This window comes from Pinus tabuliformis, chromosome Q (assembly GCF_031772625.1).
Source record: "Pinus tabuliformis cultivar Carrire ecotype Pingquan chromosome Q, CPIR1, whole genome shotgun sequence".
NCBI classification, from domain to species: domain Eukaryota; kingdom Viridiplantae; phylum Streptophyta; class Pinopsida; order Pinales; family Pinaceae; genus Pinus; species Pinus tabuliformis.
Window position 1 is genome coordinate 346,437,606 of NC_142296.1, and position 23,579 is coordinate 346,461,184.

General features: G+C 39.8%; 1 protein-coding gene across 4 annotated transcripts in view; it reads right to left on the minus strand.

The window, feature by feature from the left end:
* Window positions 1-202: 202 nt before the first annotated feature.
* LOC149219607 (uncharacterized) overlaps window positions 203-23,579 on the minus strand; it is a 29,129-nt gene continuing 5,752 nt past the window's right edge. For 3 of the 4 annotated variants that reach the window (XM_089384423.1, XM_089384424.1, XM_089384422.1), the window contains exons 7-11: window positions 7,529-7,585; window positions 7,374-7,451; window positions 1,547-7,263; window positions 1,255-1,449; window positions 203-1,066 (exon numbers count right to left, since the gene is read on the minus strand). In XM_089384423.1, the coding sequence (XP_089240549.1) occupies window positions 688-1,066; window positions 1,255-1,449; window positions 1,547-7,263; window positions 7,374-7,451; window positions 7,529-7,585 (6,426 nt within the window). In that variant the 3' untranslated portion in view covers window positions 203-687. The remainder of the gene's footprint in view (window positions 1,067-1,254; window positions 1,450-1,546; window positions 7,264-7,373; window positions 7,452-7,528; window positions 7,586-23,579) is intronic. The other variant, XM_089384425.1, reaches the window with a different exon arrangement.

Below are 23,579 nucleotides of genomic sequence, written 5' to 3' on the forward strand. Positions count from 1 at the left end.
TTTCTTAGGTGCATGCCAATTAGTCAAAACTTAGAAGTTGAAAAGTAAAGATGCTGACGCTAGTTTCTCATTGTACAAGCCAACTTCTAAGCTTACCAATATGTGTAGTGAGAAAAACAAAAGGAGCTAAACTTCATTGTGAGTAAACCCACAAGGGATATAATTCACTACTCAAGGAAGACAACCAACCTAGATGTGGAGCTGTGAGCAAACAGTGTCAGGGACACCAATGTAGTTATATACATGTTAAGCATCTTCCTATTTATATTTCCATGTGATAGATGCTATAATATGCATGAATAAGAAAAGCTAGAAAGGGAATAAGACTAGCCAAACATCTGCTCGAGAATTTCACAAGCAGCCACATTGATTTCTGTATTAGCTTGTTACTTGGCAAGCATTTGTTTGTTTCTTTAGGAATGGTAGGCTTTAGGGATTTGATGATACACTAGTGTCTAGACAGAAATTTCCATACACTAGTGTCTACAGAGAAATTTCCATATACCATCGTAAGTTTAAACCTAAAATGTACAGAAAAGATAAACTCTTAATGCTGATATGCTCAGAACGCATTTATCAAAGGCCAGCTATTTACCTTTCAGATGTGTCAGGAAGCTGATAAACAAGCATGCAATCTTGGTAAGGAAAAAAAGAATAAAAAAAACATTGTGATGAGCTATTGTAAAATTATACTTGTCTGCTAAAGCTAGGTGGATACAAACATTGAATTTTTTTCTTCTCAAGAAAAACTTCAAAGTTAACAGAATTCTCACCAGAAGGCATAAAGTCTTCCAAAGACACCCCTGATGTTCTATAAATAGCAGATAATGCAGATTCCCCATTTTCTCTTCTTGTGACATCCAGAACAGTGCCAAGGATATCAAGACCAATAGCTGTTTCCAATAAACTTCCTGGCTCTACACCTCCTCCTTTAATGGCCCTGGCAATCTCATCTATAGAGAATTCACCCACAGCAACCAATTTTCCCAGAATGCTACCAAGAAATTCAGGGGCCCTAGGTGCATCAACAACAGTATCCTCCATTGATGATAAGACTATCTTCAAGCTACAAAACAAGAGACCACATTGCTTATAATCTAAAAGTTAAAGGTGGTTAACTTTAAAACTAAATTCAATGAACCCATACTTGCCCCTTTTTCAATCAATTCAAATTGTTACTTTTAAGAGTAAAGTCGAGCTAAAATGAACCCATACTCGTCCCCTTTCAATCAACAAATTCAAATCTACACCTACCCATTTTGAAGTTGTTCATGATCGAGTGAACAAGATTCAGTTTTGCATAAATATATAAGTAGATCTGCCAGGGCATCTCTCTCAGCATCTTTCCTGTCAAAAGAATCTATCAACCAACTTGACACCATAGTTGGATGGAACCATGGCGACTTAAGGTCTTCTACACACATAGCAGCTTCTTTCATGTCTCTTATACTGAAAAACAGGCATGCAAATGTCAGTCAGCCATCATCAACATCTAAAGTCAAAGAAAACAAATGCACAAAAGAACTGCTTTCCTGGAACAACATACCTGTAAAATTCCTTAATTGCCATGGAAGACATTTTGGTAAGCTGATCCTCACAAACTTGCATGCCTGCAGAAGAAGCTTTTGGAACTCCCTGAGAAGAGCATCCATGTAATTGAAATTCACGGCTTGTTGCCATTCCACCTTTACAAATAGAGGGATATGTGTTCCTAAAATCCTTTCTTTCATGATCAAAAGAATTCTTCTCCTGGGTCACTGGCTTTGTATGTAAAGGATTTTCTGCACCATGAATTCTTGATAGGCTTTTATCTTGTTCATCAAACAGAACCTGAACAGGAATTGTGGAACTGTAACCAGACACTGGACCCATGTTCATTTGCCTACTGTTCCCACTAGATATTGAAGGTCGTTCCCTAACTGCCATTCCCTTACCAAGTCCTCCTTGAGGGCCAAGAGTCAGACGACTATCATCAGACGGCCTATGTGATAAAGGCATCGGCAGAGGCTTGTCATCAAAATGGGCCTTCGCTGCAAACCTGGAATCTTGGCTATTGAAACCATGCATCGCCACTTGGGGTTGTACACCCCTCGTGCCACCTATATGTTGATATGAACCCATTTGTGTGCCTGGCAAATAATGTTGTGCAGCAGAACTCCGGAAGCTGCGATCAGGTGTGGGAAGTCTCCGCCCAGGATGTCCCACATTGGTATTACGAGATAAGCGTCCTCCCTGTACCTGTCGTTCTTGGACAGCATCCCTATGCACTTCCTCAATTTTCTTTGGACCCTCAACTTTTCTCCTTTGTTGCCATCCATTCTTCCTGAGATCAATTATATCCCTCAACATAAATTTCAGTCGAGACGGCAAATTTTGGTTCTTTAACATTTGTGCCATCCTATCAAAGTATGCATCAATGTGCTCCTTGGCCTTTGGATGGTCAATCATGCAGCCAATAGTGCTCATTAGTTTGCACAGAGCTTCCACATGCTCAGTATCTGGATTTTGATACTCTCCAAGCAATTTCTTGATGCATTCATGCATTATTCTTTCAGTCAACATCCTTTCTTTGTAGAGCTCACCTATAAACCGTATGTTTCCTAGCATTCTCCGGCGCATTGCAGCCTTTTTCTCCTCTATTTCCTCCCTTGAAATCCTTAAATCACTATCCCCTTCATTTTTCTCGGCTTCTGCCTGTTCCATTTCATCCCTTTCAAATTCTTCCTGACATTTGTTCAGGAGTTCTGTCTTGAATACAACCTTTTCATTGTCTTTATAGAATTCAGGCAATTCAGCAGCTAATTGAACACAAAATTTTGCATACATCTCACAAAACGTTGGCTCCGTCAAGGCTTTGTCAAAAATTTGAGATATCACTCCAGTAAGACAAAGTGCAGAGTCAATGTTTACTTCTTTGACCTGTACAAAAAGCCTATCAAAATTTTGAGGTGTTAGTTTGTTAAGTATTGATTTTATCTTTCTTTGTTTTGACTGTTCCTCATCAGAAACTTTTCCCACTTCATATCGGTTCTCAGTTTTATGAATTGCAGGTGAATGTGTTTGAGGTGGAGGAATCAAACCCTTCTGGAATCCAGGGGCACGTTGCCATTTATCAGCATCAACACTACTTCTTGCTAACCCAGATTGTGGGAAAGGCATTTGCGTGAAAGGTCCACCAGAGAGGATTCCACTCATATGAGTCGGCATTCCACGTGCATTCCTTCCAAATCCAGGACTGAAGCCTTGTCCCGGTCGAAACCCACCAGGAGGACCACCTACACCCACTTCCATATAATTATCACGACCAGACAAATCTGTTGACTTGTTCCATCTGTCTTCATCTATAGTGCCTGCACTAATCCCACGACGGTCAAAGTGAGAATTGCCACTGTGATTTAACAACTCAATCTCTCCAACATGGCTTGCAACCACTTGAGGAGTCGCGAGGATTTCCATCATGTCTGATGGAATTTTAACATGTGAAGATAGATCTTTAAACTGACTTCTGAAAGTCAACAAAAAATCTCTGCTGTACTTTCTGTTGCTTGAGCTTCTTAGTTCTGGTGCATCTAATTTTTCCACGGCTGTCGAAAGTTCAGCAGCATCTTCCCAGTCATCCAGATCTTTTAGTTCTTGATTCTCAGACTTATTCAAAGTGAGCTGTTTTGTATCAACACTAGGAACTACTGCTAACGCTTCTTGAGCATCGACATTTTCCTGCCTTTCTTCTGGAGCCTTATATGCATTATACAAGTCACCAGTTGGAGCAGCAGCATCTGCTTTACTGAGATATTCCTTCTTTTTCTTCTTTTTATTGCTACCTGTCTTAGCAGCGTCAGTAGCATATGATACTTTAGAAGAAGCAGGGAAACAGAGATTTTTATTGTCCTCTTCTGTCACTTCGTTTAATGAATCTATCTTGACTTCTACTTCAACAGGTAAGGAATATTTCTGATGATGAATGGCCATTGTTTCTGCACTACTGTCCACTGATGTGGATGCTATCTCGATTTGGATACCAGACAAGTTTACAAGGTCAGTACTACATTCCCCCAGACGAGAAACAAAATCGCCACTTTCCTTTCCCTTTCCATGACTAAGAGATAAGTTAGAATCTAAGACTTTATCATTAGATAGCAAATCTGCAGAATCACGTCCCTCTAAAGCAGCCACAGCTTGTGTCACTACAGGACCCTCAGAAATCCATCCCTGTTCAGATGATTCACTGCAAACCGGTGTTTCCAAGGTAAGAGGTAAATCTTCACCCTCTCTTTCTTTACTTTGACCCCCTTTGCTAACTGACATCCCAGCTGTGTGTGCTAACTGTTGAAATTCTAAACTGCTATGGTTCATCTTAGAATTTTCTTGCTCCATTTCAGGAGATTTCTGCTCATTTGTAATAATAGACTCTGAATTGACAAAATCTTCGGCCATTTCATTGTTTATGTTGCTTTTAGACACACCTGTCACTGTTGACATAGTGTGGGGAACAGACTTGTTTTCATATTTATGCCATGGAACCACCTGCTCAATCATTTGAGAATCTTCACTGCCTCTATGTATATCCTCAATAGAATCTTTACTGAGGCTTACTATTTCATTGTTTTTTGCTGATTCAATGTTTTGCAATGTCATATCTCTAAAACATGGATCTGGTTCCATATTTGGCTGAATGGATGGGAGAGATATTGATGTTTCTGAAACATCAAACATATTGCCCAATCTCATATCTACTCCCTCACTTATTACTTTAACACCATTAACTTCAATTTCTTCCTTTGGTCCTGGAGCTTCTATTATACCATCGAACATAGGACCCACTGTCTCTGAGTAAGGAGGCCCACCTGCACCGGCATATTTGGTCAAATGACTTGAATCACCCTGAGATATTGGAGTCCCTGTGCTTGTATCCACACTTGTTGCAGAAGCAACAGGTTTTGTAGCTCCAGTTGCCAGTAAAGATGGAGCGATTGCGTTATCTGATCTCTCTCTTGGCATTTGCTTTGCTGGAGATATTTCGATATCCTTTAAGGAAGCATTACTTAAACTGGATTGAGACTCATCAAAATCCCGATCCCCATAAGACAATTGTGAAATCTTCCCTAAAGGCTTCCTGGCCAACACAGACGTAACCACTGAGTAAGCATTTGTATCTTCAACTTTGTTCAAATCAGATGAGACATTCTCTACACTGCAAGTTATGGTTTCTTGTGGTACTAAACTTGAACTCATCATCGACATAGGTAATGACATGTTACTGGAAAAACATTTATCAGCTTCCGAATCAGTGACGTCATGTTCATTGAGGGATGCTTCCAGGGTGTCCTCCCCATTAAATAGAGGACCCACTGAATTTGAATACAAAGGCTCATCCCCACTGGCAAATTCAGTTGCAGTCCTTGAATCTGCCACCAATACAGACATCCCCATGCATATCTCCTTGACTGAGATGTCACTCATAGGCTCTGAAGTTCCATTCTTCTGCAAGGATGGAATTGCCATATGATTCGCTTTCTGTCCTGATGACTGTTTTGTTGCGAATATTTCGCATGTCTTTGAGGAATCGCTAATCAAACTGGACGGACAGACTACAGAACCATGTTCAGACAATGGCAAAGGTAAGATCTTTACTAAAGCCTTCCTGACCAGCTCAGCAGTAGCCCCTGAGGAGACATTCATATCATCAACTTTAGCTACTGTAGATGAAGCCTTCTGTGCACTGCAGCTTAGGGTTTTGAGTGTCTTCTGTGGGGATAAACTTGATGTAGCCATTGAGGTAGGTGATGAAATGTGATCAGACAAAGATTTCTCTGTCTTCCCATTACAATGACCAAGACTACTGAGGGATACCTCTGGGACACTCTCCCCTTTAAATTCAACATGTTCCTTAGGGCTCAGATGCAGGGTAACAGTTGATGGTGCCTGTTGCTGCAGCTGCTGTTTTTTATGTCTCTGCTCAGATTTAGTTAGCTTTCTCATATTTTCCTTTGTTGAAAGACCTACTGACTTTATGCCTTCACTATTTCGCTTTTCACAAAAAGAAATATTTTGTTCCAAACCAGAGGCAGAAACAGCAGAATTTGAAATAATATTTTCTTCAGGAATAATTGTTTCTGCGGTAGGCATGACAGTTGGCAAATTCTTAACTGTAGCATCAGACTTTTTTGCAGCTGACAGTTCAGTTACAGGAGTGGATTGTGAAACAGAAATATCTCTGCTGACAGCCGCTGAAACAGCTGAAGGAGTTGATCCATAAATTGTCTGAGTGGTAGATGATGTTGAAGAAGAAGATTTCATTTGTGAAACCTCCATTGAAATAAGGCTAGTTTCTTCAGCCTTAGCACAAGGTTTTGATAGATCTAGCGTCACACCAGACTGGATCATATTTGACAAATTTTTACCTGAAGATGTATGTACAGGATCAGACCTCACAGAAGTAGCATTTAATGATGATACGTCTGCCACTAAAACTGACGTATTTGATTGCTGACGTAAATTAATTGAGTGGCCAAATGATCCTGTCGGCATCGCTGAGTTGGAATTCACTTTGTGAGGACTGCCGAAAGCCACAGGTGGACTTGATTGTGGTTTATAAGCTGAAGATCTTCCTGACAAAGTATTAGTGTCAGAAGTTAGTTTGACTGTCGAAGTATCTGTCTGTGAATCCAGCTTTGTGCCCTTTGGACCAAATTTCAACTCTTCATGAGTCTCTGGATGAGTTATCTTAACAGTTGTGCTGCTACGTTGAGGAATATATTGATTAGCTGGTTGTGGCATATATGTTGGAAGATGTGTTCCCATTGAAACACAAAAAGGCATAGGAGAAAACTGTTGTGATGGTATATGAGAGGTCATAGAATTCACTTGTTGAGGCATGGCATGCGAAGGAGCCGAACATATAGGTTGTGGAAAAGTTAACCCTTGCAATTGATGCACCATCCCTTGCGGCAACTGAAACGCATCTGGTTGCAGACTCTGCATACTAAATACTTGCCGCTGGACTTGACCTTGCATTGCAGGTGTCATCTGAAACTGAAACTGCAATGGTGTCGGTTGAGAAGCCACAGCCTGCGATTGGATTTGTGAACTTGGTGCATAAATCTGGGGATATGACATCGATGAACCAACACCATGCCTTGGAGCAACAGAAGGCTGTACTTTGTGAGCCACAGGAAGCCCACCCCTAGCCCCTTGTGAGCTTTTGTTTACTTCAACTGCTGGATCTAATGTACTGGCAGCTTGCTTTGAAACCACTCGATCTTGCTGGAATCAAACAGGAAACAAAAGCCCAAATGATAAAACATATACTTTCCAATAGAAGAGAACAATAATAATAAAAAATAAGAAAAGAAAAACAAGAAAAGTCGACACACCTGCGGCCAATTCTTTGACCCAGAAAAAACCTTTGGTGCTTTAGGAATAGATGTGGCGTCAGCAGCCCCAAAGCGTGCCTATAAAAATGCATATTAACATTGGAAAAGGAATACCAAATCTAAAACAAACCAAATCCTGTACCATTCTGACACACCTGATCACTTTTCTGCTCCTCAAAATTAGGAGGTGCTGAGTTTGTCCGTACAGGAACCTGAAATCAAAATGTCCCAAAAACATACTGCATCAACATATAACCCCAGAATTGCATGCATAGTTCCTGTAAACAATAAATTTTGTGATTTCACAATCAATGAGAACGAAGAACAAGACAACCAACCAGTAAAAGCAATATCCAGGCTTTTTTGCCCAAGTCAAGGAGAAGACACCTTTAACTCCCCTCTATTAAATGCCAAAGCTCTTGCCTGACACCATAGGTTTAGGGTTTTTCATTCACTTCATGTGAAGAGATAGTGCATGCATAGGTTTAGGGCTTTTCCATTCATTTCATGTGAAAGGATAGTGCAGGCTTTACAGGAATCCTGACCTCCATGGAACTTACTGGTGTGGTCTCATTTTGGACAAAAGAAAAGGAACACCCTTAGCTGATAAAATTTACTTATGCAACTAAGTTCATGGTTTCTTGATACTTCAAAGGATATACAGTCCTGTATGGCATCAACTTTCAGGTAGACTCTGTTCTTCTGATTTTATGCCCCAGCTTTGTACATGGAATATTGTGCAATGTACCCTGGAGTGGAGAGATAAGTACGATTTTTGGAAACATAACAGGTTTCAGGGATGGCACATTCAAAATTTCAGTAAAATGGGAAACCAACATATCTAGATACAGATGTATGATAGGAGGGGAGATGGATGTAAGAGAGAATGGACAACCTCAGCAGATAGCATTTAATAATCTGTTTACTCACTATGGAACTAAGCTCATGTTTCTTGATATTTTAAAGGGTCTACAGTCCTGTGTGGCATCAGCTTTCAGGTGGACTTTGTTCTCCCGACTTTATGCTTAAGGTCTGTGCATGGAATATTGTGCCATGTACCGCCAGAGCAGAGAGATAGGTATCATTTTTGGAAAAAGAACATGTTTGAGAAAAATTCAGTAAACAGGGAAACAACAGATCAATATATAGACTATATAGATAGAAAATGGAAATGGAGTGGTGAATAGGGGAGCGTTTATCTTTGCAGGAATGTTTAGGGTTAGGATTTGTAGAGGATTTATGAATGAAGATTTCTCCTAAGCCTAAGGGTGGCCTTTCAGTCAGTGACACTTTGGTACCTATAGGGTAGACAGGTGATCATGTTGAGACGGAGTTGGGAATGAGGTCTTCAAAAAACTATCACCCTGAACACTAGTGGGTCTGTTACATGAGGAGTTTTATCAAGAAGTCAAGTGGCTGCTGGTACAGGAAGGAGGAATCCATGGATTGATGAGATGAGATAACAATCAAGATAAGATAATTTTATTAACGTCTGATAAGTGACCACAAATAGGTCAAAGGGACTGCTAAGGACATCAGTACCAACACAAAATGGGAGTGCAAGCAAAGACCACTCCTGATCAAATTTAAACTCTTGGTTCTTTTGCCTCACCAAGTTTTTGCAGTTTTTGAGTCTGGTGACTTTGATCTGGAGACATAAACATTCTATTTGGATGCCAATATGTAAAGCTTATAGTCATCTAATATGCTCCTACCCACTTCTAATAATTGGGAAGAGAATAAAAACTAATAGGTTGGACATGCTTCAGCAACGTAACTTGCATAAAGGGGCATACCTAGGATGGGATTGGTATCTCCATCTACAGGGGGAGAAAGAGGACTGTCAGGGCTCGAGATTGACATGTTTTACTGCCAATCTTCCTCCTTTTTGACCCCACATAAAACCCCATTTTTGACCAACTGATGTCACTCTTTCACACCATTCTTATGAAAAGTCACTAGAAACACTTATTGTTGACACCTAATCATTGGGATTGGATGAATATTTGTAAATACTAAATAATGTAAATAGTAACTAATGGAGAATAGAAATATGAAGAGACACTGGGAGGTGAAGCCCAAGAGTCTCTCCCTCCTCGTATATATCCATGAGCAATCTTAATGAAGAAACACAATACATTTTGAGGAGTTACCTCCTAGCCTGACATGGTATCAGAGCCAGCTCCATTTTTGGCATCCCTTTCTGCCATTGTAACTCCCTTCTGCCATTTTTTTGCAGTATGTCCTCTGCCCCTCTCCTTTGACAGAAAATTTGTCCTGCAATGCATAACCCTAATGTCCCAAATCTCTGCGTGAAAGCTGTGAAAGATTAAACGCTAGTGCATTGAAGCCGAAGGAGTTGTCTGGTATATCTGTTGGTATTCTGTCGAGCTCATTGATATATCAAGGTGAATGGTATGCCAACTCCTCTTTTTTAGACTGTGCACTGTGTCGTTGGTAGCACTATGTTGTTAGCATGACTATGTGTTGGTTCATGGTTATGGGTATTGTGTTACACCGCCCATACTACCCAACTCCATTCCCATTCACGTTTTTTCACATATTATCTGCGAGTGTTAATATAGTTGTGGTTAATACAGTTCCGGTGTTAATACAGTTACAGTGTTAATACAGTTGTGGTTGTTAATACAGCTCCACTTAACCATACCACACTTGCTCCCGCACTCATACATAGTGAACCACGCTCCCATACCACGCTTGCTCCCGCGCTCATACACAGTGAACCACGCTTGCTCTCGCGCTCATATTACAGTGAACCACGCTCCCATACCACTGTATATTACTGTGTTGAATAATAGGTGTAACGTTGCACATTAACCTAATCAGCCTTTTCATCTCATATAACTCCACCCCTCCGCCTTGGTTAAATGTTGCCTCCATATCACAGGTAATAGCGGCTAGCACTCCCAGTGGATTACGTTGGTGCGGTGGGCACCCATTCATACACCCGCAACAGTCATACAACATATGGTATACGCCTCCCAGTCCCCGTTACAATAACGTACGGTATACACCTCTTGAACCTTCAGCAAGATTCCTCTCACCAGCCCCCTTTGAATACGTTTCATCAAATGCGTTGAAAATCCGGCATTTTTGTTTCCACCTCCCCAGTCATTGTGTCATATTACGATTGACTGTTGTATTAATTGTTGCGCTATCACCTCCAAGTTGTCCTATTAATTTCTATGCCTCCACGTTGTCCCATTAATACCTCCCCCACATATACACCCCGCTCCAGAATAGTCGTGGAAGATAAAACACGTTCATTTTCAATGAGTTGTCGAAAGGAGTTTGTGTAGGAGGAGATAATGAACCTGCAAAGCCCACCTCAAATAAGGAGATTGCCATTTGGGAAAACAAAAACAGGAAGGCCTATGCCTTGATTGCGGCGTCTGTAAATGAAGAGGTGAGTCGCCATGTTTCACCATTTTCAAATGCTTTTGAAGCCTTACAGAAGTTGAAGGAACTCTATGACTCACACTCTGAACTTGAAGTTGTCCAATTGAGGATTAAATTGTTCAGTCTTGAATTGAAAAATGATGTTCCTCTTGCTTTAGCATCAGAAGTAAGATTTATTATGCATGATATCAAAACCTTTGATGTTCAACTAGACATTCCTCTTATAGCTTTTGTCAAGGAACTTTATCGCACTTATTTAAATTATCTTGAGTCATTGCAAGGAAATGGAAACCTCAAAAAGATTACCTTGGACTCCCTTGTGAAGAAATATGTTGAGAGAGAGAAAGCTTTTGGGAAGAAGACAGCTCCTCAGTTTTCTGAAGAAACTGTGTATCTTGCACATAGAGAGAAGAATCATGCTCAAGATTCTTCTAGAGGAAGAGGTGGTTGAAGAGGAAGAGGAAGAAGAAATTTCAGAGGCAGGGGGGAGACACTCTCAAGGAGAAAAGTCTGATCTTCATTACATACGTTGCAATAGAGATGGACATGATGCATCTACATGTAAGTTGCCTTGGGACAGAATTGAGCAGGAAAGAAATCAAGCCAAAGGTAAAACCAATGACAAAGAGAAAGGTAAAGCACCTAAATCCGCTCACTATGTTGTGGCACATTGTAATATTGGAGTAATTGAAGACTTGTTTAATGCTTCACTTGCTTCTTGGAAAAATGATTGGTTGCTTGATTCAAGAGCAACTTGCCACCGAGATTTTTTTGAAGAATTTACTGACAATGTTGATGGAGCAGTATACTTTGCAAACAAATCAAAACTCAAGCCATCAAGGCTTGGCACAATCAGGATTAAATTGCCTGCCTTCCAGACTTTCTTCTGCGTGATGTTTTATATCTCCCACAACTAAGGAGAAACTTGTTGTCCTTGGTCCACATCCGCCAGCGAGGACACTCCATTCATATGTTTGATGTCAAGGTTGAGTTCAGAAAAGCATCAGATCACTCACTTGTCATGACAGGGATAGAAGAAGAAAGACTTTTGAAGCTGCAAGGTACCTCTGCTCGTGCACAAAATTTCTCATACAATTCTCATTATGATGAAGGTACATTTCCATCAAGTCTTTTATGGCATGCTAGATTTGGACACTTGAACTATGGCAGCCTTCGCTTGTTGAAGAAAAATGGTGTTACTGGTTTACCTACAATTCCTAGGAAACTTAAGTAATGCGATGCTTGTATTCTAGGAAAGCATAGCAAACAGTCTTTTCATGATTCACATCCCAAAGCACATAGAAAACTTGAACTCATTCATTCAGATTTATGTGGTCCAATGCATGTTCCTTCTGCAAATGGAAATAAATATATGATGACATTTATTGATGACTACGCCAGAATGTGTTGGGTTTATTTATTGAAAAACAAATCTTATGCTTTCCAAACATTCAAGAACTTTCATACATGGATTGAAAATTATGCACAATCTCATATTGGCTCTATTCACACTGATAATGGAAAAGAATACACTTCAAATGAATTTGAAAACCATCTTCGCCAACATAGGATCAAACATCAAACAATTGTGCCTTATAATCCCCAACAGAACGAAGTAGCTAAAAGAATGAACATGACAATCTTAAATATGGTACGTTCCATGATGTTTTTCAAGAATGTAAAATTGATGTTTTGGGCTGATGCAATTCTATGTGCTATGTATGTAAAGAATATATGTCCATCTAATGCTATTAGAAACAAGACTCCATTGAAATGTGGTATGGCCACATTCCTTCGATAAAGCATCTCAGGGTCTTTGGTTCCACCTATTATGCCTTGATACCATAGGAACAAAGAAACAAACTTGGTGCAAGAAGTCGTAAGTGTATCTTCTTGGGATATTCAAATACCTCCAAAGCATATCGTCTCTACTATGAAGTTAATAAGAAGTTTGTTGTATCTAGAGATGTAATCTTTCTTGAATCTTCCAAAGCTGACAATGTTGTTGAGTGGCAGCTTGATCGTTTGGATAGATTTAGACATTAAAAATCGCTTCAAGAATTTGATAATCAGATTCCACATGTTGAAGGGGGGTTTTCCTATACTGAATCAATCTGTGGAATCTTCTTTTGAAGCACTCTCTCCCCCACATGAAGCTCCAACCACTGATGATACTTTGAGTGATGTGATTAACAGAATTGGAAGACGCAATCTTGATTCAGTCTCAACTCAGTCAACTGAGCAACTTGGGCCATCTCATAAAGGTTCTCCAAAATGGCTGACAAAGACACTTGAAAGTGTTCATCCTGATGAGGTTGGAGAGACAGGAACAAGAAATTCAATGAGGGAAAATGGAGGCGATGTAGACGATTTTGATTCCCCTGTTGATATGGATGTTTCTTATGATTGTGAATTGAATTTGTCTACACTCTTTGCCTTGGCAGCTCAGAATGGTTGGAAAGTCCATCAAATGGATGTAAAAACTGCTTTCTTGAATGAAGATCGGAAAGAGAATGTTTTTATGTCCCAGCCAAAAGGATTTGTTGTGAACGGCCAAGAACACAAAGTACGCAAGCTTATGAAATCCTTGTATGGCCTCAAGCAAGCACCGCGAGCCTCGTATGAAAAGTTAACTGAGCATCTTCTGAAACTCAACTTCAAACATTATGATCTTGATGATGCAACTTTGTTTGTCAAGAAAGTTGGCAAAACAATGGTATATCTTGTGGTATATGTAGATGAACTTTTGATGAAAAGGAACAATGAGAGCTGCATTGTATCCATAAAGAAAGAATTGTGGAAAGGATTTGAAATAACTGACTTGGGCTATGTTCACCACTATCTTGGTATTGAAGTAACTCAACATCTGAAGTCTATATTCCTCATTCAAAAGAAGTACATTGGAAATATGTTGCACAGATTTGGCATGGCTGAGTGCAATCCTTTGACTACTCCATGGAACAGAACTTAAAGCTCACATCCATTGAAAGAAAAGAATTTGAGGATGCAACAAAGTATAGACAGCTTGTAGGAAGTCTCAACTACCTGACTACTACTAGACCGGACATTTCATTTGTTGTTGGAATCTTCTCTAGGTTTATGCAAAAGCCTTGTGAGGGACATTGGTCTACTACAAAAAGAGTTCTAAAGTACTTGAAGGGAACCCAAGACTTTGGACTCAAGTATACACAAATGCCCGACTTCAGCTTGATTGGATACTCTGATTCAGACTTCGATGGAGACAAAGAAACTGGGGTATCTACTTCAATTTATGCTATGAGTCTTGGAACAAGAGTTATCTCCTGGAGATCACGCAAACAACCAGTTCCCGCAGATTCCACAACAAAGACAGAATATGTGGCAGTCACTGAGGGAACAAAAGAAATTGTGTGGCTCAGGAAAATTCTGGAAGATTTGCAAGTGAAACAAGTGCATTCAACTCCAGTCATGATTGACAACAACTCTGTAATAAAGTTGGCCAAGAACCCAAAGTTCCATGATCGAACGAAGCACATCAATACAAAATACCATTTGATTCGACATCATGTTAAGGCCAAGACAATCCATCTGCGCCATTGTTCCACTAATGAGTAGATTGCAGACATCTTCACCAAAGCGCTTGGAAGAGAAAAGTTCAAAAGGTTTAGAACAATGCTTGGACTCACCAACATCCCTTCAGATTAAGGGGAGGAATGTTGACACCTAATCATTGGGATTGGGTGAATATTTGTAAATAATGTAAATAGTAAATAATGGGGAATAGGAATATGAAAAGGCACTAGGAAGTGAAGCCCAAGAGTCTCTCCCTCCTTGTATATATCCATGAGCAATATTAATGAAGAAACACAATTCATTTTGAGAAGTTACCTCATGGCCTAACACTTATGAGGTCACTTGTTGATATCATTCATTTATTCCATGTTTCAGCCTGATTAAAAGGCTTAATTAGGGGTTTTATGCTATTAATCAAGGTTTTTAGTAGATCCGGTAATCTCCAAAAGTACCTGTCACTGACCTCCAAGTTCGTGATGGTTCCACCGCGTCATGGGTTTTCTTCTATGCACCGTCACATGCTTTGGTGTCCATCAAATGGAACCAAGGTTGGTTACACAGTGCACTGGCCGCCAATCAAACCTGCGTTGACCAAACCCCAAATTTGGGGAGGATGACGCAGTCATTGGGCCTGCACATAACCAATTTGCCAAATCATGCATAGTAGAACCACTTTGTAGTTTGATGAATTGGATTGTACCCTTGAATTGGATTGGAAATCCATTCAAATTTCCTTTCTCAGCTCTTGTTATGATTCAACGACGTAATTGATGGGCAAGACAAGGGATCCCATCACCTGCTCACTCTCTCTCTTATATAAATATTATAAATCTCAACCCTCTTTGTGTCGCACAAAAGAGGGAAGATCGATCTGAATATGGTCATTTTAGGCAAAAATGGTATGTTATATGCTTTAGGGCAATTTTACTTCAATTTATTTATTAGCCCAATATCAATATCCAGTTTAGCAATCACATCAACATGATGGTAAAATGGAAATAGAACATAAACATAAGCAGTAGAAGACAAGCCAAGACAAGAGGACACAAGATGTGGCACTAGCTAGGGACAAACCCCAATGTGGGAAAACCCTTTATCAAATCTTCTTTTAGTCTTCAAATAGTTTAGCAGAGAGAGATAGTAAAATTTACAAATTCTGATATTTACAACAGCAACAAAAGAGCCCTAACCAGAAAAGTCAACGTTGGTCAACAGGTGGCAACTTAATGGAGAATTAGCTCGCGATGTGAGTAAACTTCCTTTGGCCTCATTTGATGGATCATCTAAATGTACAGCAAGGGCTTGGTTGCAAAAATTGGACACCTACTTCAAGCTCAATCCTATGGCCGAAGCAAATGCAATCCAATTTGCCACGCTACATCTAGAAGGGGAAGCACATGAGTGGTAGTATCATGGTCTAGTGACTATAGGACATGCTAACATCACTTCTTATGAAGATTTTACACGAAGGTTGATAGAAAGATTCTACTGAAAGAACCCAGAAATCCACTTCAGAGAACTAGCACTACTTAAGCAAATAGGGTCACATGAAGAGTTTATTCCAGAATTTGAATGCACCGTAGTTATAGTAACAAATATATCTGAAGAGCAATTAGTTATGCTTTTCATTGTAGCACTAGTTGAGCCCCTACAAGGATGGGTCAAAGCATTCAATCCCACCACACTTCAAGAAGCCATCAAGAAGACTTGAGACTTGAGAAATGTAGCCACTAAAGCTAAGGATTCGTCCAAGCCTTTCATCCCTCCAAAATATAAGGAGAAGAAGCCCTTCCAACGTGATGGGCCCAAAAGAGATCGACTAGATGAGAAAACTCAAAGCGAACTGAGGAGGAAAAAGCTATGTTTTACTTGTAGGGAACCATGGGAAACTGGTCATTGTTATAGGAAAAGGGAAGATTCACTACATCGAAGTGCTCTCTGACGATGAAGAAGAAGAAGAGGCCACTCCAAGTAATGATGAAGAGCCACCACATAAGGAAGCAAAGGAAGAAGAGAACCCTGACAACTCCAAAGAAGCACTGCCACAAGAGGAAAGGCCCAACGGAGAAAAGAAGGCACAACCACAGGTCAAGATTGCAACCCTTTCAGGCACGCCCTAATATTACACCTTCAGGGTCAGGGGAGTCATCAAGGGTTAACACATTACAACCCTAATTAATGGAGGAGCCACGCACAACTTCATTGATGCAACACTTGTAGCTAAGGGGAATCACTGAAGAGTTCGAGGGCTTGGATGTGATAATTGTGGACGAGTACAACTTGGATTGCACACGAATGATCCCAGGTTTGATTGTAACTCTTAATAACTATACTTTTACCAGTGATTTCTATGTAACAAGTCTTGCAGACCTCAACATGGCACTGGGAGTTCAATGTTTATATTCATTAGGCAAACATACGATGGACTACCAAGAGTTGGAAATGGAATTTAGAGCACCAAATGGCAATAAGGTCATATTAAGAGGCATGTCAACTAGTGGGCCACAGGTCATTTTAGCTAAAAGGATGGAAGCCCTTTAAAAGCACAGGGATATGGCATATGCAACAGAATGTAAGGTTATGACCCAAAAGACCCCCCGTAATGACAAATTGCAATACAGGGTAGATATTCAACAAGTGTTGGACAAGCATGCTCTAGTGTTTGGTGACATTCCTCTAGGATTGCCTCCTAAAAGAGGGAGGATTTGAGCATACTATTGAACTGGAAGAAAGAGCTAAGCTTGTGATCACCACATCATATCGACATCCAAAGAAGTTCGAAGACAAGGTAGAAAAAACCATCCAAGAATTGTTAGCTATGGGACATATCAGACCCAGCTCAAACTCGTTTGCATCATCTATAGTTTTAGAGAAAAAGAAGGATGGCACGTGGAGAATGTGTATGATTACCAAGCTCTCAACGAGAAACCATCAAAAACAGTATCCCGTTCCCAGGATCCATGAATTGTTAGATTAATTCCATAGTGAGGTATACCTTTCGAAGATCGATTTACAATCTAGATATCATCAAATACAAGTTCGAGAGGAAGACATGCCAAAAAAAGCATTCAGATGTCACTACGAACACTTTGAATTTTTGAAAATGTCGTTTGGTCTAACCAACACCCCCGCAACTTTCTAATCGTGCATGAACAATATATTCAACAAGTAACTAAGGAAGTTTTTGTTGGTATTCTTTGACGATCTTCTCATCTACAACAAGACATGGGATGATCACTTGGGGCATTTGGATCAAATCTTGAGCATCATGCAGGAACAATCCCTTTATGCCAAGGCATCAAAGTGCAAGTTCGAATTGACGGAAATCCTTTATTTGGGACATATGATTAGCGCAAAGGGGGTACAAGTCCATCAAGAGAAGATTCAGGCAATAGTGGATTGGCCTACACCCAAAACCCTAACAGAATTACGAGGGTTCCTCAGGATATGTAGCTACTACTGACATTTCGTTAAAGGGTTCTCCCAGTTAAGTGCACCTCTGATGGACTTAACCAAAAAAGGAGCATTCAAGTGGACAGGGGAATCTGACAAGGCATTCAACAAGCTCAAAGAAATAATGAGCTCATGTCCAGTACTGGCTCTTCTAATTTTGGTCAACCTTTCATATTGGAATGTGATGCGTCATGAGAAGGAATAGGGACCATATCCTTATGCAAAAGGGCCATCCCATCACATTTGAAAGCCAAAAATTGGAAGATCCAAAAAGACTCTACTCCATATATGGCAAGGAGATGCTAGCTATCATGCACACATTGGCAAAGTTCAGACAATATCTAGTGGGCAATAGATTCGTAGTCAGGACGAACCGCAACAGTCTACGCCATTTCTTGAGTCAAAGGGACATGAACGAACGACAATGAAAATGTGTAAGCAAAATCCAATCTTATGACTTTGACATTGAATATGTGAAAGGAAAGAAGAATGTTGTGGTCACTACACTCTCTAGGAAACCAGTTGCATGTGCTCTCATGGAAATTGTAGTAAACTAGAAGGCACACCTCTCAACAAAATATGCCAAGAACAAGTTTGCTTGTGCCCTAGTTGACAAGATCATCCAAGATGGCAGGTACAAAATAATGGATGAAGTCAGTTATTATAAAGATAGGATATATCTAGTTCCTGAATCTACACTTAAGGAAAAAATATTGAAGGTTAGACATGATATTCCTGTAGCTAGGCATCAAGGATTCAAGACATATTGCCAAATTCAGGAACGATTCTTGTGGAAAGGGCTAAAGAAAGATGTGATGAAATATTTAGGGGATGCATGACATGTCAACAAAATGAGGTTGAGCATACACATCTTGCAGGTCTCCTCCAACCGCTACCAATTCCATAATAGAAATGGGAAAGCATCTCGATGGACTTCATCACGAGATTCCCCAAAGCTCAAGGAAAGGACTGCATTTACATAGTGGTAGACAGGTTGACTAAATTCGCACACTTCTTTGCCATCTCAGTTGATTACTCGGCCAAACAAGTGGCAGAATTGTTCTTCAAAGAGGTCTTTAGGCTACATGGCTACCAAAGAACATAGTCAGTGATAGTAGATTTATGTACGCATTTTGGCAGGAGACATAGTTTTAAAAACGAGAACCAGTGACCACACCGGTCCACCTAATAAATCGGGTTTCAAAACAGAACTGATCAAACTGAGACTGGTCGATCTCAACGAACCGATCTTTAAAAAAATACATGAAATAATTAGATTTTAAAATGAATATATCAAAATGGCGCCGAGAGGAATACATATTAGCAACAAAATACATAATAAATGAGGTTCTCAATGGCCTCTAGAGTCTGAAAACAATGCTCTAAGCTATGGGGCCACTGACCTACTACAAGTCTACACATCAGTGATCAACAACATGATCACTCCTCATTGTGATCAAACTCATCACGACTACTAGACAAGGGATCATCAACATGAGCTACATAAATAATATGGCTCAAAGTTTGAGGACTCCTAAAACACCTCTACAACTTTAGTAGTAGTAGTAGTAGTAGTAGTAGTAGCAAAAATAGACATCAAAACTACTAATCATTGATCAACATCGTCACTCATGAAACTCATCACTGATTTACTAGAAATGGGATCATCAACAAGAGATAGATAAACATCATCTAGATCAAAGTCTTCAGACTTTGATTGCTCAACTTTATAACAGGATAGAAATTGAAAAAGTTTAACATGCCTAACCAATGATTTTGGTTTGAGTGAAGGGTTCATCTCCTCAATCTTATAATGTGGTAGAAAATATTAGCATGCCTAACTAGTGGTTTTCTTTTGAGTGAAGGGTACATTCTTGTTAAGGCCATGGTAGAGGAGTTCAACAATAAATACCACCAACATCCACAAAGTTCAACAATCAATGCCACCAACATCAAGGTTCTTAAAAGGCTTCATGATCTTGCTCAAATGCCAATCTCATACCCTCACACATGATAGAATCAAATGGAAACATTGCAAATCCCCAAACCATGAAATCCTGAAAACCATTAAGTCAGCCAAATTTTGAGTGAAATCTAAAATTCTAGTTTCTCCATACTAAATCTAATGAGCTCGAAACCACTCTCAAACATCCTAAGTCATTTCATGGTAATGTTAAAAATTTAAGTAAAAGGATGAAAATGAAAAATAAAGGAAGTGTCACTTTTACTTTAACAATTTAACATTACCATTAAATGCCAACATTGCTAGGGTTGAGATGTGTCAGGCAAATGAGTGGGTAGGCATGCTTTTCTTGGAGGGGTTGTTTTTGGAGGAAAACAACCCCAAATTTCCCTCAAAACAACTTCAAAACACACAAAACTGCAGTTTGTGGGGTCTGTAGCTTGCCTGGCAATAAACCGGTCGGTTTATGATGGAACTGGTCGGTTTGACCATAAACTAGACAGTTTCGTCACACACCAGCCAGTTTGGTCCAATTTCTCTGATTTTTTGGCGAAGTTCGTTAAATCAGGTTTTTTGCCCAGTTCGACCCAATTGCCTAATGAACCAGTGAATTTGACCGGTTTCCGACTCATGCCGACCGGTTTTAAAAACTATGGCAAAGATTTTCAAGTCAATGGGAACCAAACTGACCCCTAGCACCTGCTATCACTCGCAAACTGACGGTCTGACAAAGATTGTGAATAAGTGGATTGAAGGGTATCTGCGCAACTATGTGACAAATCAACAAAAGGCATGGATTAAGTGGTTGTACCTTGGGAAACATTGTTACAACACCACCTACCACTTATCCATTGGGATGACACCCTTCAAAACTCTATATGGATATGATGCACCATCCTTCATCGATAGATTTTTTGGTGATAGCAAGGCACCCCTTGCCAAAGACTAGATACAAGTGAATCACGATGTTCTCAGCATACTCAAGAAAAATATACAAGTTGCTCAAAATCAGCAGAAGTTGTACGCAAACCAACATCGAACAGAACGCAGTTTTCAGGCAGGAGATCTTGTTTTCTTGCAATTGCAATCCTACAGAGATTCTACACTCAAGAAAAGTGGCACAAAACTGAAGTCAAGGTTTTATGGACCCTACAAAGTTCTCCAAAGGGTTGGCGAAGTGGCATATGGGTTGGAGCTACCTAGTGACAGTCAAATCCATAATGTATTCCATGTATCATGCCTCAAGAAGATTGTGGGTCAGCATGTCACCACCTCCGTTGAGTTGCCACCATTAGATGAAGAGGGACAGCTAGAATTGATTCCGGAGACGATCATGGCAGTATGGGAAAAAAAGTTAAGGGGAATAGTAATTTTGGAATACCTCATCAAATGGAAGAATTTGCCAGAGGAAGATGCAACATGGGAAGGAGAACGAATTCTACAGCACTCGAATTTGCAATTGCTTGAGGTCAAGCAATTTCGAGCAAGGGGAGTTGTAATGTCCTCTACGAATTGAAGACGAATGGACTTCGTAGCCTATCAATCCTCATAGGCTATAGTCCTTTATTAAGAGGATAAGAAACCAAAATACCCATTGTTAGGCAAGTTTTGGGTCGGCCGGGCAAAAAACCCAAAACTAGGGTTTTGAGTAAGATACACTCGTGACTCAACCAATGAAGAAGATGAAACCTCTCAAGGAAGTCTATAAATAAAGGAGGATTGCATTCATTTGGATCATCAAGTGTGAATTAAATCATTTGTTCTTGAGCATTAGCTCTAAGGGTTATTAAACCGCTTCTCTCTTGTCAATTTCGGTGGTGAAAGATTCCACCCTAGTTGACATTTCCACTTCCTTCATTCTCCTGAGGCAGCGTGAATTTTTTGCTTAAGACACTAGACACCTTGAAGAGCTGCAAATTTTTCTTTTTTTTCTGTTGAGGCACATACGCTGAAATTATAGGTGGAAGAATCAGATTTTTTGAAGGAGAACGTTCTTGTTGGTTTGGTTTTGGTATAACACGGGAATATACTTTGTCTATCCCTCACTTTAGCGCAAAAAGATTATTTTCAAAAAGGGCAGCGAAGTATCCTAGGCTTGACTCGTGACTTGTGATTCAAAGGCGAAGGTCTACTATAGTATGAACACACGGCTGCGAAAGATTTGTACAGGCCACGAGGGTTCAGGCGGCACCTTTGTCCAGGCCCACAAGGGTTTAATTGGCACTTTTGTCCAAGCCTGTGAAAATTTGTTCAACACAGTTATTCAAGTACACAAGCCAAAGCATTCATTTGTTGGTCAATCACAGCTCGGAAAGATATCCAGTGCTAGACACTCGTGATAGACAAAAGCCAAAGTAATTAAACAAGATCCAAGACAGTGGCAAGGCAGACATCTGAATTCGGTCCCACAAGATCGACGTTCAAAAAGACAAGTGTGGGTCCCTATATAAGTGTCGATATATTCAAGTCAAGGCAAGCATAGAATTGATGTCAACGTGAATATATATGTCGATAGTTTTCTTTTAAAATAACAGTTCATAGATGGATAGGGTTTATGTTTAAATCATTGAACTTTGTAAAAGTGAATCTGGAATTTGCGAGATTGTTGAATTACGTTGAATTACGTGGTTGGTGATATTTTATATAAACATCATTAGTGTTGTTAGGGACTTTGAATTTTTGGAAACATACAAAGCATTACTATTCGTACACGAAAGGAATGATTGGAAAAAAAATCCCTTATTATCATCACAGATTTTTGGCCTAGTCACAATACTTCAAAAAAGCTTCAAAGTTTTCAGTTTTGTTAGAGACTGTAATGACCTTCAAACTTCGGGCTTGTTTGTACACTTTAGATAGCTTTTGTTTGGTTGTAGACTTCATCTACTTTAGATCACAAATAGTCTCTCACTTTAGCTCCTTCAGACTTGAAAGGATTCGATCTTTTTTCCTCTTTAGACTCCTTCGATGTCTTTGCTTTACTTCTCTTTATTAATTGTAGAGATTGAATTGTATTTGACTTGCTTGCTTGTCTCTCCAAAAAATCTCGAGTATGTGTCTTTATATAGCTATCCATGAGGTGCCAAATGATCATACAACTCGACTTTACAGAGGGAGGACCAACTTGGAGGTTTGATAAAAAATTTTACAAGGATAAAAAGTTATTTTCCTTTCTTTACAAATGTCAAAATTGGCATGACTCTTTTACAAATTTCTTTGACTCTTTGTGACTCTAATGAGCATGAAGAACATGCTAGATCAAAAGATATAGAGAACAAAAAATAACTTTCCTTATGAAGACTGACACTGGTGGTAACATTTTCCAATGGTCTAGAGGGGCTTCAAGCATGGGGGACCCTGCCCCATATGTACAAAAATATGCTATTGATTAAAGTTTCAAGTTTTAAAGTACACACTGTGAATGAACATTGAAGTTTGAAAAACTAAAAATCATAAAACCAATAACATGATAACATCAAGATTCATAATTCAGCTCTAAAGCAAAGCCCAACATCATACTCATACCCAACACCAATTACACTAAAGCAATTGGTGAATATGAATTGATTTAAGGTTTGTAAGGGTTTAATGGATGGTATTAAGATCAGTGAGAGTCAGAAGCCATTAGGAAAGGGTGAGAGGGATTAGGTTAAGTTTTCTTTTATTTTCTTTTTTTTTGGTGCACGTTGATTCCATGTGTTGGGTATGTGTGGGCATCCCCCACCACATGGGGTGAGCATTAGCACCCCAGTCATGAGTTTAACGGGTGCATACAAAACTCCCTTCCCTGTGTCCCTTGTCTACCCACCTACTTCAAG